Here is a 13575-nt window from a genome sequence, read left to right as displayed (position 1 = left end):
TTTCCACATGATCAGGTTTACATGCTGAAGCATATTTCCACAGGGTAGTGGTTCCACAGGCTCCGCAAATGATAATTGACCGGACTTTGCCCCCGCTGATGTTGTAAAAAAATCCCACCAGTTTGTACATGTAGCACATTACCACCCCTCCACCCCCCGAATCTCACAACCCCTATCCCCCTGAAGCACACAGCGCACAAGAATCCCCAGGAGCCCTCGACTGCAAACAGCTCAGCAGAATCTGTGAGCAGAGGGACAGGCCAGCTTGGCCACCTGTGTCCCCTGGGTGTGCCTCATGAGAAAGAGATAAAAAGAGAAACACAGGATGGTTGACAGAACGGTTCGTCAATGCTCTCCGGGGAAATGATTGTCCTGCTGCAGGAAAAATCACACGAGCAGTCAATGACTTGAGGAGAAGATAATGCAGAGGAAGAGATGACAATAACAAACACCGAATTCACAAAAAAAAAATGTTTGGGGCAGATCACCTGAAGAATACCATAAACTTAAGAAACAGTTGGTGGTATATTTAAAAACATTCAGTCTCAGAATTTCATAGTGGATTATGGAAGCGCTTTTAGATGAACTGTACACCGTTTGTGTTGAAGTTTGTATTGAGAGACAATGAAACCTGGAGGTGGTCCAACACCAGTGATCTTCCTGCTTGAAACACATCCTGACACAAGAACATTTAAAACCTTCCCTGTAAGAGAGAACAGCGAGCTAAAGTAAAAATATATGTACGATAGTTTGCTTAGACTCATAATAATTTTTGTTTTTTCAACTGCTTTCCTTGATATATATTTAGCATGCCTGGAAGAACTTTATATTAGAAATTCTTAGCACATGTTTCAGGCAGGAATATCATTGCTGCTGCACCATCTTCTACTTTATTTAAAATACAAATTGATTGAGGTTTCAGTGAACATTATTTCACAGGTTTTTGTTTTACACAACTTTACTTTCACATCATGGCGCTGATATGACTGGAACGTCTTTACATTTTTTTGTTCTCAGAATTTGTTTCACACAGGAAGACTTATGGTGGCGCACCACCTTCTATCTCGATTTTAGCTGTGTTTGAATTCAGGGGCTACATCCTTCGAAGGACCCGGTCTATGTAGGAGGCCTTTTATTCACAGTTTCTATTAGACTGTAAACTGTCTATTCGTTCCATTGGAACAAACTGGCTAGTGGCTCAAGCTAGTTCGCTCTAGCTTGAGCCACTAGAACGAACTAATGTGGATTTATACTAAATCAAGACACAATGGGAGTTATCTACTGAAGATGAGCTATGAACTGCTTATAACCTTTTAACAGAAACTCCCTTTAGAAATCCTAAACCATCACTTTAATCAACATTGGACAAATTTCTGCAATTGTTATTCATTTTTAATACATAAAAAAAAAAAAAAAAAAAAAAAGAATCAGCGATAATATCTAAGTGGGAAATAGCTGGATGAAAATAGGTTTTTAAATTCGTCTCACTCCCTCTCAGAGACCTTGCGTTAATATAGATCTCTCATTTCCTGTCTGCCAGGGATCCGTCATGATTAGAAAGAAGCTAATAATTCCAAAACAAAAGCCCACTGGAGACACAGGAGGAAGGCTGTGGCACTCGCTGTTGATATTGTTCCATCAGACAGCTCGAACAGAGGAAGTCCTCCGTCTGAGCTGCCAGGCCTGGCTGTTCTTAGGAAGAGGGGGGTCGTGAGTGGGCAGGGGGTGTCGGGGATAAGAGACCGCCCTGTTATCTCTGTGTAAAAAGGTCACACAGGTCTGGCGGAAGAAGCAAAAAGGAGCAGCCATCTGTGTTTTCCACCCTTGCCGTCCTTGCTATCTAGGGCACGGAGCGAACGCTCGCATGCATGCAGGTCGATATCACACCAGTCACGCATATCTGCAAACGTTGGTAATATCATGAAGAATGCATTGTAGAAGAAATTGGAAAACCCCTCCTGATATGTTATCTCATTTGTAATACGTGTGCCAAGCGTCATTGTTCTTATAAAACATACTATTCATGTACTTGTCATTGCTTGCTATAAAAATTATCGGAGGTTTGAGTTATGTTCTGTTGTTATTATTGGGTCGAGCGTCGTGTTCCCATTAAACAGTTTGTGCAATAGTCCTCTGGGGACTATGTTTTATTTTACAAACCTGACATTTGGAGAAAAACAACATAACCGTTTCATGTATGTTCAGGGTGCTTCCAGAAAGTTTTATTAAAAAAAAAAAAAAGATTTCTAGATGGGGTCAACTTGCGGTTGCACAATAAAACCAAAATTTTAGGAGTTTTATGTTAGGATGATTTTGTCAAATTTAAAAAGAAAAAGGGTAGGGAGGAGTTTGGAGTGACATAAATAAATAAACCGTGCAGCAAATGAAAGGATGTCCTATTGAATGTCATATAATGTCATATAATGCTCTCTGTTTGGCCACAGGCGGCCATTGGGGATCCAACACATTGATAAGGGTGTCTATTTCTCCCCCTTAGTGCCCTCGCTGTCTATGTTGTGCAAAAGACACACATTCAGACAAATCTAAGTTCTTTTGGTTTAAATTGCCCATATTTTCCCAAATGACTCTTGCTTACATGCGTCAAATCATGTGCACATTTTTAATTAGACTTGCACAAGATCCCTGACGACATGCGTTCCACTTACAAGAGTATCTGCAACCTTCCAGGCTCCTTCAGCTAGGAAATGTGAAAACACTCACAGGAAGAGTAAATTTAAGCTTGAGGGATTTTTTTCTTCTTCCAAGACCCCATTGTTTTCTTTCCAAACATGTTCAAACACACACACACGCACACGCACACACACACCCACGCACACGCACCTTTCTGGGTCCACTCATTTGCAGATATACGTTCAGCTCGCATCTGCATATGCACAAAACAAGAGTTTCCGGGCTGGGAAATCCCAGAACGGGTGTTTAGGTTTATTAAAAATGATTTTAAAAAAGCTAGCTTGTGTATTTTTTAGGAATTTAAAAAAAAATGAAATGAAGTAAAAATGCTGCAAAATCTCATCATTCTCCTGGTAAATTATGGTTCTTCTTGACATAACTACTTGCTTTTTTATTTTTTATAAGCAGGTTACTGTTTGTACCTTATGCATTGGTTAGTTGTCTCTGCTTTATTAGAACAAAAACAATAACATATTCATCTTCAAACAGTGTCTGGCCTACTTTCTGAGTCCGGGGCTAATTAACCATTTTCTTGACAGCTTTTGTGCCATAGCCAGTAAATTTTACCACAGCGCAATAACGCTCTATTGAAAACAAACAAGTGCCGCCATCTATAGCAGGCGAGATGTTCCACATGTATGACTCACACACATTTTCCTCTTTATTCCAAACGTTTAAAGCGCGTTCACACGTATAAAACTCGCACCGTGGTGAGAGCTACACTGCAACAACACTGTACATTTAAAAAAAAAAAAAATTTGATATATTGCACATTTATTATTCATGTGACAACAATGATATATGATGGTTTGATTTGCACAAACCCCTCCGGGGTGGGAGGGGGGAAATGTTTCTAAAGTGCTGATTTCTGCGGTCAACATTTTAAATGGGAAGCTCTGGAACATACAGAAGCGCTAGATGGGGATCAGGTATACGCTGCTGACAGCGGGATTTTATGTTGAAAACAACCGAACTCTATTAGTCCTAAAATGATCTCCACACCCTTCACTTCTCTGACATTTTAATACAGTTTTGCTGTCACGCTACCTCGTCGCCTGCAAAGGTTCTTAATGAGAACCTAAAGCTTGGAGTGAAGACAAACATTTCTTGAGGAGTAACATGGGTGTCCCTACAGGCCTGAGCACAGCTGGGAATCAATGTGACATGTCAATGATGCTTCGATCTATTGCAACGGTCAAATACTTTGCTGTCCAATCACAAAGGTGTTTAAGGTCACCGTAAAAGGTAGAAGACCCTTGCCTGATTGTTTTACAGCTTTGGATGAATCGATTGAGCTGCCACCATTACACAATACCTCAGTGTTTTTGTTTGTGTCACATTGTCAAGCTTCAAAAACTGAACATTATGAAAAATGTATGTAATTTGTATCCAACACTAATGTGCAGGCACAGCTAGATGCGATCAAATGGTGGATTGTGTCTGACAGAAATATTCACTGAATTTGTTCTCATTTTGTTACTTTACAACTCCAATATGGCAATTAAAAAATAAAAATGCTGCCTGCATTTATATTCAACCCCACGGATATTTTATAGAACCGCCTTCCAGCTCATTCAGATCGTAAGGATAGCATCGGAAACAACCTACTTTTGATTGGATTTAGGTCTTATGTTTAATTGGGTCATTATTATGCGTGAATAGGCTCTGATCGCTATCAGGTGTGTTAAACTTTAGTCCTTGGGGATAGTGTAGGACAGGGTTTTATGCTGAGGTGGCAATTTAGTCATTTGATTCAAGTGTGTTGGACAAGGGATACATCTAAGAGTTTCAGGACACATCAAGCTCATCTTACAAGCTGTGCATCACCAGTGGAGGAGCAGGAGGATGCTGCTTTCGAACTACATCTGGTAACGTTGCTCTTTTGTTGCTAGTATTCTTTCATGTTTGAAATGCCTTGTTTCTGTGCCTAAATTGAGATTTTTGGTCAAGGAAGACTTCGACTCTGACAATCATAAATCCTTGTCAACGATGATCCTCTTAAGTTTCTCCTTACCTGGCTTTCCAATGATCCCAGAAACTAGAAAACAAATGCCACATGTTACTACAATCTTGCACCCTGTGTCTAGGTCCAGGTAGACAGGGAACCGCTGCTCAAAGAGAACATCCAACCAACCAAGTAAGACCACCAAAACAAGTTTATTTTATTTATTTGTTTCAAAATGTCCTTCCTTAACCTTTCAGACATACCATATGGAGAAGCTAGATACCTACATGTGTGCCAGGGCATTTTTTGCTCACAAAGGACACCTGATGTTATCCTAAGTGTATGTTTGACTTAATTAAATCATGGTTGCCTCTGCCGTCAAGGTTGACAGATTGCACGATGAAATGTGAATCAGTGCCAGTATGACCTTTGGCCTTCTCGATTATGCAAGTGTGTGTGCTGTAGATGTGTATGCTAATTTGTCATCTGAAATTGAGAGGAAGTTATAATGTTAAGAAGGGCTTAAACAACACACTCAGCATCCAAGAGTAGCAGGAGCCAGGTAGCCTCTAGACCTGGAAGGTTCTGGCCTTGCCATATATTCCTCCCATGCAACCAAGGTGTTATAGCCCTAGCCCCAAAAACATATTATTGTACAGTGTTGCTTATGTGAAGGGGGAAAGGTATGGGTGCTGAGGCAGCAACTTGAAACCCCTCCTAGGAATGAGCTCCCCAATTGTTCCCTGGCACATCCCAACCCCACTCACACAAGTACAGCAGAGATCAATCAAGGGACCCACAGAGTTCCCTGACAAGAAAGGCTTCTGCATACGTCACCGAAAGGTTGAGGCAATCCAGGAGAACACATAAGAGCTGTGCACAGTCAGCATCCAGATAGTCGCCCAGGACACAGGGACCTCACAAACCAGCAAGAACCACAGGAACTAGCAAATGCACCAGTCCCTCAGCCCATCCCCAGTTGTCCACCCTAATGTGCTGACTGACTGTACACCATCCCTCCCCCGTCCATTTACGCCCCACCACCATGGCTGCCAGCTCACCCACTAGTCCAGGAACACCTGGAAGGCAACAATCCCAACACTCCCCCAAACACCACCACCAGAGGCGCAGGCATTGACACATACTCCTCAGAAGAACAGCTAGAAATTTTAGCGCTCCATGACCCACTGCCCATGTCAACATGAGCTTTCTAGTAATCAGATTCATCCTAGGTTCACCACATACAAAAATTAGTCTCAAACCATATTAATTCCACCCAGCAGATCCACTTCGACTTCCACAGCTAAAGCAGGTGTTGTGGTTTTTACCAGCTCTGGGAACAAGTTGCTGACCGCTTTCCCGATCCCTTTCCTGTTGTGTGTGTGCATGTGTGTGTGTGTGTGTGTGTGCGGAGCAGAGCAGAGCGTAGGGGAGATAACGCCGGTTTGTTCCCTGCTACAACCGCATGTTTTTCCTAATATCTCCAGGCCCCCTTTCCCTTCCAGCCAAGCTGCGTTCCAGGTGGGGTGACAGAGCACAGCTCACAGCTCCAGGCTGTCCAGGAAACTCGTGTCCTCTGTCCAAAAAAACATGTTTTGACCGCCTGTACCACATCTGGAGGGATATTTACTCCTGCAGCTATTCTGTTCTCCGGCTACATCGCACAATACTCTTGACAGGTTCTGTTTGCACACCCAGCACAAGCAAAACATATTTTGTTTAAATGAAAGCAAAAAAAAAGGTCATGTGTATCAATTGTGAGTAATATACTCCTGAGAGCGGTAGATTGCCAAATGACCGAAACTGAGCTATCTTTATTCATTCAATACAAAAACAAAGGGTTACTTTATGGTAGCTATAAATATGCTGCTACTGCAAAACAAAAATATTACAGTCTCAACACTTTATATCTGTTACAGCCTTTACATTTAAGAAGTAGAAAGAACAATCACACAAACAGTAATAAAACTGCTTTTGTGCATGACGACGCATGCATTAGTCAGCACCCTATAGACACCGTTTAAATGTAGCTGTCACATCTTTAACAGAAGCAACTTCAAATTTAATGCCCTCTTTAAATAATTGACAAGGACTATAATTACAAGCACCAAAACATTTAGTCTTTAATGAGAGGACATGAGCTCTCTCTAATCACCTCTCGGAGTCTGTCTGCACTTTATAGGTGCCTCAAAGCCAAGTCCTTCCTGCACCAAACCATCTGGAATGGGAATTTTGCTGCGTGTAACAAATGGGTCTATATGCCGCTGCAGCAGTCAGGACCGGAGCCCCGTGGCGATTCGGATTCTCTTTAATGTGTTTCTGTGCTCTATCACTATCTGCCTCATCTCCACTACGTCTCTCCTGCATTGTTTGACCTTCAAGTGTGCAGAGGAGAAGGAGAAAGGAGGTGAGACGGTCTCTGCCCGACAAGTGGGCGTTTAAGCAGTGCTGAAGGCTGTCAAATTAAGCACCCCAATAGGACTATACAGCTGTGGCTTTTATTGAGTGAGGTCGCTTCATCCTTGAGGCCTTTAGATTTTTCCAAACCAAGAGGTTCGTCAAACTCTCAAACACTAAGCAGCATCAGTCAGTCAGTGGTTACAACACCAAACCAAGACAATGTTTAAAATGTTAACCAGTCACTTTATTTGGCATTAACCATTCTCTGACTTTTCTGCACTAAGTTGTTTTTTCTTGCTGTTCTTCTGAACAATTTGTGGTGTGACTCATTTTAATCTGATTTTCAGAGAGGAAAGCACTATATCTAGCATGTACAAAATTCTCAAACAAGCACCTGTTTGGCACTTTCCAAATTTTCAACACATCTCACTTTATTAGACAGAATCAGCATTGATTTATTTGCTTACAGTGGTTACTGAGGCTTGTCCCCCATAAATGTTGTCCTCTATTCACTTGTTGTTGCAGATTTTGTCAGCTGAGTGTGAATGATGCAAATCTTACACGTTCTTAATTGGTGCCTACTGATATCAGATCTGGTCACTCAACAGACCGCTGCAGTGCAATCATCTCTCAATAAGCTAGGCTGTGGTGTTCCAACAACGCTCAGTTGAGACTAAGGGAATTTAAGTGTGTCAAGAAAATATTCCTCCCACCATGGCATCACCGTGATCAGCCTTTACTGTCGACACAATGCAGGATGGATGCAAAATTTTATGTTGTTTCATCCACATTCTGACCCAACCATGAGCTAAAATTGTGACTCATCTGACCAGGCAACGCATTTACCAATTTTCTAATATTGGCAAACCTACTTGACTTTTTAGTCTCAGTTTGCAGTTCTTAGCTGACGAGTGACGCCTGGTCTAGTCTTTAGCTGTTGTAAACCCTGTTGTGTGCTTCAAGGTTTCACAAACATCGGTTATAGAAGTTTGTTTGAGCTATTTCTATCACCTTGACCCAGTGAGTACATTCTTTTCTTTCTTCTGACATCAGCAAAATATTTTCATCCACACAACTGCCACTCATTAATTAATTTGTCATTTTTGGAGTCTTCTCGTCAAACCGAACTGTTTAGCCCTTCAAAGTCCAATAAATCCCAGTTTTTTCTCCAATCTGATGCTTGATTGACTATCTGCATTAACAGGAAATTGAACCAATAGTAAAGTGGCTAGTGAATGTTGGTCAGCTTCAGCAGCTGGTAAATCTTGTTTGTTTTAGTAAAGCATAATCTTATTTAATATGTTTTTTTAAGCTTTATGAATGATCACATAGAAAATTCAGAAGGACAAATTACATCAAGTGACATTAACATAAGAACAGAAAATTTGGCCCTCCCAATAATTATCTTGATAAATAATCTGAAAGATAAAAATGGAGGTCGAGAAATGTAGATTCTTATAATGGTTGATAGCATAATGAATGAACATTTAAACATAGACGATATAAAGGTAGTGTTGGTAGAGCTGTGGTGAATCATGGTAGTTGGAAGGCCCCACCAATCAGATTTTGTTTAGGGCCCCAAACAATCTTCGTCCGCCTCTGATACCGGCATTTCTCATTTGTTGCTAAGGAAGTGCTGCCTGTTGTGCAGGAAACAGGGAGAGCAGTTTCCTGTTATGGAGAGAGGGTTTTTCTTTTTTCTTTCTTTTTCAAGAGTTGCATTCATTCAGCCTTACAACAGATGCTTGGTCAGGAAGCCGGGCCAGCACCAAATGCTTTCTGCTGTCCTGGAGAAACTGTTTTTGGAAACTGCTTTTAGAAGCCTTTCAATGCACCGTTTCTGTTCAGGAAATAGTCCACGAGCAAAACGTTGTGAGGACGTCTGTAAGAAAACCCATCTGCTTGATTTCTAACCCTCTAAGAAAGCAGCATCTAAAACACATCAATGTCCAGTCATTACAGGGATCAAGGTCAGCTGAGCAGCTTATGCAACTGCACGGGTCTCATACAGTTATCCTTTGTGTTTCAGGACATCAGACATGTTCCACAAACTCAGACAGCTGTCACTTAAGAAAATAGGATTCTGTTTCCGTGCAAAAGCAGACCTAAAGCTGGCCATCAAACAATGAGCTGCACGTAAATTGTGGCTTAGAGGTTAATACTTATCGCCCAAATCCTTCATATTTAGTGGATTTGTTGCCCTCGAGCTGACTGTGTTGTTGCTAAATTACGTTGCACTATTTGATGACATGTGTCATGCGACAAAACAAAATCCAACTGGAAACTGAGAATTAATTTTGTTTGGTATTAAAATCATAGCTATAAAACTTCCAGTTAGTTGGTAGATAAAATACTCAGTGCTGGCTGAATTCCTTCTTTCGATTCAAGTATTTGGGAGTTGTATCCAAATTTAGCTAGTTTGGGGATAGCATTGCTAGCATGCTAGCCAGGTGGATAGCTTCCTAAACCTGACGCGGTGATTGCAACTGAGGCGAGGTTTTTAAAGAGTGGTTCATTTCTTTTTAACATGGAGAACAAAAACAGTGAGGATGCACAATTTGGCAGAATTTTATCTGCTGTTTTTACAAAAGAATCCTTCACATCTATAAAACCTGTTTGTGCAAACTAGCGCCTGCAGATGATTGATTAGCAATTCTGTGCATTACAAGATTCGTTCTTCCATTTGGTTTTCGGACGATGACGGACCGATAAACAGAAAGCACCTGTGATGATCCAGCTGTTTGAACTGTTGCATCTAATTGTGCAGATTTTTTCAAGGTGTGTTTGCTTAATGAGATATGAGCTGACAAATATTTACTATCGTATCTAATTACAGTAAATCTAAAAATTAAGCTAAGTTAGAGCAGAAAAAATACATTAATTGTTTTTGTTGAGTTGTGTATTTTAAAAAGTTAATGTAATTTAACACATTTAAGGTTGAGTTCAAAATGACACCAGTAACCACTTTAAGCAAAGAAATCATTGTCACAGTTACAACAGTCATATTGCTGATTCTGTCTAATTGAGGTGTGTTGAAAATTTGGAAAGTGCCAAACAGGTGCCTCTTGTTTGAGAATTTTGTACATGCTAGATATAGTACATTCCTGTCGGAAAATCACATTAAAACGAGTCGCACAATAAATCACTCATAAGAACAGCAAGGAAAAAAAAATATGTTATATGTATATATTATATATTAAATGATATATATGTATCAGTGACCTGAAAACTTTCAGCGCCAGTGTTGGTCTTCCTTTAGTTATCATCTCCTGCTTCAATTGAAAATCCACTTAAGAAAACTGTTTGAGTTTAGAAATGTAGTCTTTCATGTTGACGTCGGAAAAGAGAAGAAAACAAATATATCGCTGTACTTATTTACTGTGTGGCTAGCTCCATGGCTAGCTCACTGTGTCTTACTCTGCAGTTGTGCAGTCACAATATCTGGGATCATGAGCGCCCCCAGCGGTGAGGCAAGAGAACTGCCWGCCTCACCTCWAGTCTGTTCTCTGCCGTTTCTGWTCGCTCCTCCGCACACAAAACACGGTACACACACAGTTAGTGACAAAAAACACTGTACATTAAGCGAAATTATGGAAAATCAGTCCATATATTAAATGTTTTTAGCCATTTTAAATGCCGGCGTACAGACAGGACGAACTTGCTCCCATAGAGTGGCAGCCAGTGCAGTTAGTGAGAGGTTGCGCAATCCCAGGTGAGGCTCAGCTCACTGCTGCCTCACCTCACCAGCTTCACTTCTGAGAATTTGAATGGGAAAATGCGAAAATCCAGCGATTTTAAAGAAAAAATAATCTGAATTGGTTAAGCTAAGTAAAAAATTGGTACTTTATAGTACAAACCACAGGGTGAAAATAGCAATATAAATTATTTTATTATTTTCTATGATGGCGGGGGCATACATTTTTATGCCTCCCCTGACCGCACGTCACTTTTTTGCTTCCAGAGTAGGTGAGCTGTAATGGTGTGGTCTGAAGTGAGTGGTTCGCGCTCCATCTCTCCGAGTCGCGCTGAGGTCCAGCCACAGGAAGCGCCCAGCAGCACCTCCCGTTTCCACACAGGAGCGCACCAGTGCGCTGGAACATCGCGCGTAGAGAGAGAGAGAGAGAGAGAGAGAGAGAGAGAGAGAGAGAGAGAGAGAGCTCCGCGACCCGCTGAGAGGAGAAAACACCTTATACCAGATCTTTCGCCGCCGAGAAGGATGTCTCTACTCCCAAAACTTGAATACCTCTCAATGCTCGCAATGCATCTGGATTAAGTTGGCGGTTTTTGCCGGAGGGCTCCGTTATCTGTGCGGAGAAAAATGAGGGCAGCCGTCGGTTTCCGTGGATGATGATGTCCCACAATGAACGCAGGTTGGTCGTAAATCTATAACGTTGTTGCACTGGAGAATAAACTTTTAGTGCTTCGTGTCTGAGTTTGACACCGACGACACACGAGAAGGTTTGATGCTAAGTTATGAAAGTTATTGTTTTCTATGTTTTTCCCCAATAAACGTCAATATTAAACGATTTTGAGGTGGGTTAAAGGAGACATTGCGCCTTATAGAAACATAAATTATTTTACTAGGTTTATTTAATTTTTATCTATATATGTGTTTTCTCGTGTAAACATTGTAGTAGGATGATGGTGAACGGCGTGTACGCTGAATGCAGTTTGTTTGTGTGTGTGTGTGCGTGTGTGTTGTAATATACTGGAATAACACTGAAATCCCTGGAAGAGGACTCAATAGTGTCCATATCTCTGGAAGTTATGAGAAGAAACGGAAGGGATGTACAAGGATTTGTGTTTAGATGGGATTTATTAATCCCTGTCTGAGAAATAAAACCGTGGCGGATCTGAATGGGAGTGTGTTTGTGTGTGTTTGTGTGTGTTTGGAAGTGCTGGTTCTGCTTTCAAGTCCGAGAAACTGTAGATTATTTCTTAAACAGAATTGGATTTATATAGCCGACCTGAAGCTGACTTGGGACAGTTTATCTCTTTTATATTGTCCAAATGTGAACATTTGTGAATTTTACAGCATTATAAGTGTAATTGTTCAACTGTAAATGATATATTAAGTAAACTGTTTAGGTTCTGAGAGTAAATGCATTAACCTGTTTTTTTTTTGTTTTGTTTTGTTTTTTCTTAAACGTTTAAAAAGATTTTGGTAGTTTTTAAGGAAATGTTGTGGCTCAAAAATTCAGATTCTAAGCAGGGCAATTAAAAATAATCAAACAAAATGCTCCGCTTGTGCAAATGATTTGCAAAACTTTATGCCGTAACAATTCATTCTTGAGAGCCCCCTGCTGGTGTGAAAGCCTCAATCAGCTGCTCATATCGCCTTGCCTTGGACCGGCTTTTCCTTTTCTTATAACACTGAAGAATCCAAAGCTTTCGTCAAATCCGATTTTAGGCAGGTGGTTACGGTTTGACATTCAGAATCGAAGCACGGTGTGAAATCACATCCTGGACGTCTGACAGAGTCAAGGTTCCAGTGTCTGTCTCTTCCTTTTGTTTTGCAAAACGTTTATTTTAATTGAATTCTTGTTGCATAATTCATATCCTGTTGTTCGCAGTTGGGTGCTTTGTCAGACTGGGACCCGTGTTTTTTCTCTCTCTGTTTTATTGTTCTTTGGCGCACTCAAAGAGTCCTTTCCAGAGGGGAAAAAAAAAAAAAAAAGCATGTGGTTGTGCGTGAGAATCGTTGAAGAATGGGGAGAAGGAAGTCCATTTGTGTTGTGAAAATGTGAACTCCTCGAGAGGTTTTGTGGTGGAGTGATTGGGGGGCTTCACTGTTAATGTCCTTCCCACCCAGAGATATCCTGTCTGGATTTCTTCACGAAAGTTCAACTGGACCTGATTTAACATTTGAAACCAAAAGCAACGTGTCTTAAGTAAAAAAAACTATGTTCTTGAGGTTTTTTATGGCAGTAGAAAAAGAATGACAAGAAATGCTTGCAGACAGAAGGAGCAAGGAAATACTAAGGAATAAGCAGAGGGCACGCAGGGTTTAATAGGATGTGCGTCAGGACAGGTACTAAATAACAGGAAGCGACCATGGGTGTACACACTTTGTTAAGAATGGGTGTGTTTCATGACGAGTCTAAATTTTTATTGGCAATGTTCAATACCGACAATGTAAGTTTTAAAGAGAAAGTCAGGATGAGGTTGTTTCCAGACAGGCTTGTTGAGGTGAGTCAATGCGAAATGATAAGAAATAGCTCCATTACCTGTAGTTTGCGAACATCATATCACAGTGAAAACTGATTTAATTCTCTTGAGTGGTGTTAGGTTTACAGCTAATCAGACAGACTTTGCCGTTTTAGTTGATTTTGGATTTACTTGGGACTATAGAAAATTACCAGTAACTGAAGCTGAACAAGTTTATGTTAACTGAAATCATCTACGGTTTTACCAGATGATTTAACAAGGTCAGTGTTTCACTCTAAAATCTTGTTGGTTGAGTTTTTTTGATCGACCTTGTCAGCTGTTAGTTTAGAGAAGTAAGACTTGCTGTCATTGTGATCAGTGACAGTGGTCAA

General features: G+C 40.8%; 1 protein-coding gene across 2 annotated transcripts in view; it reads left to right on the top strand.

Annotated features, from left to right (window-relative positions):
* Positions 1–11186: 11186 nt before the first annotated feature.
* fgd5a (FYVE, RhoGEF and PH domain containing 5a) overlaps positions 11187–13575 on the top strand; it is a 40651-nt gene continuing 38262 nt past the window's right edge. For both annotated transcript variants that reach the window (XM_008409583.2, XM_008409582.2), the window contains exon 1: positions 11187–11406. In XM_008409583.2, the coding sequence (XP_008407805.1) occupies positions 11397–11406 (10 nt within the window). In that variant the 5' untranslated portion in view covers positions 11187–11396. The remainder of the gene's footprint in view (positions 11407–13575) is intronic.

This window comes from Poecilia reticulata, linkage group LG5 (genome assembly GCF_000633615.1).
Source record: "Poecilia reticulata strain Guanapo linkage group LG5, Guppy_female_1.0+MT, whole genome shotgun sequence".
Lineage (NCBI taxonomy): Eukaryota > Metazoa > Chordata > Actinopteri > Cyprinodontiformes > Poeciliidae > Poecilia > Poecilia reticulata.
The sequence above is the reverse complement of the archived record's forward strand: the minus strand, read 5'-3'. Positions and strand labels throughout refer to the sequence as shown.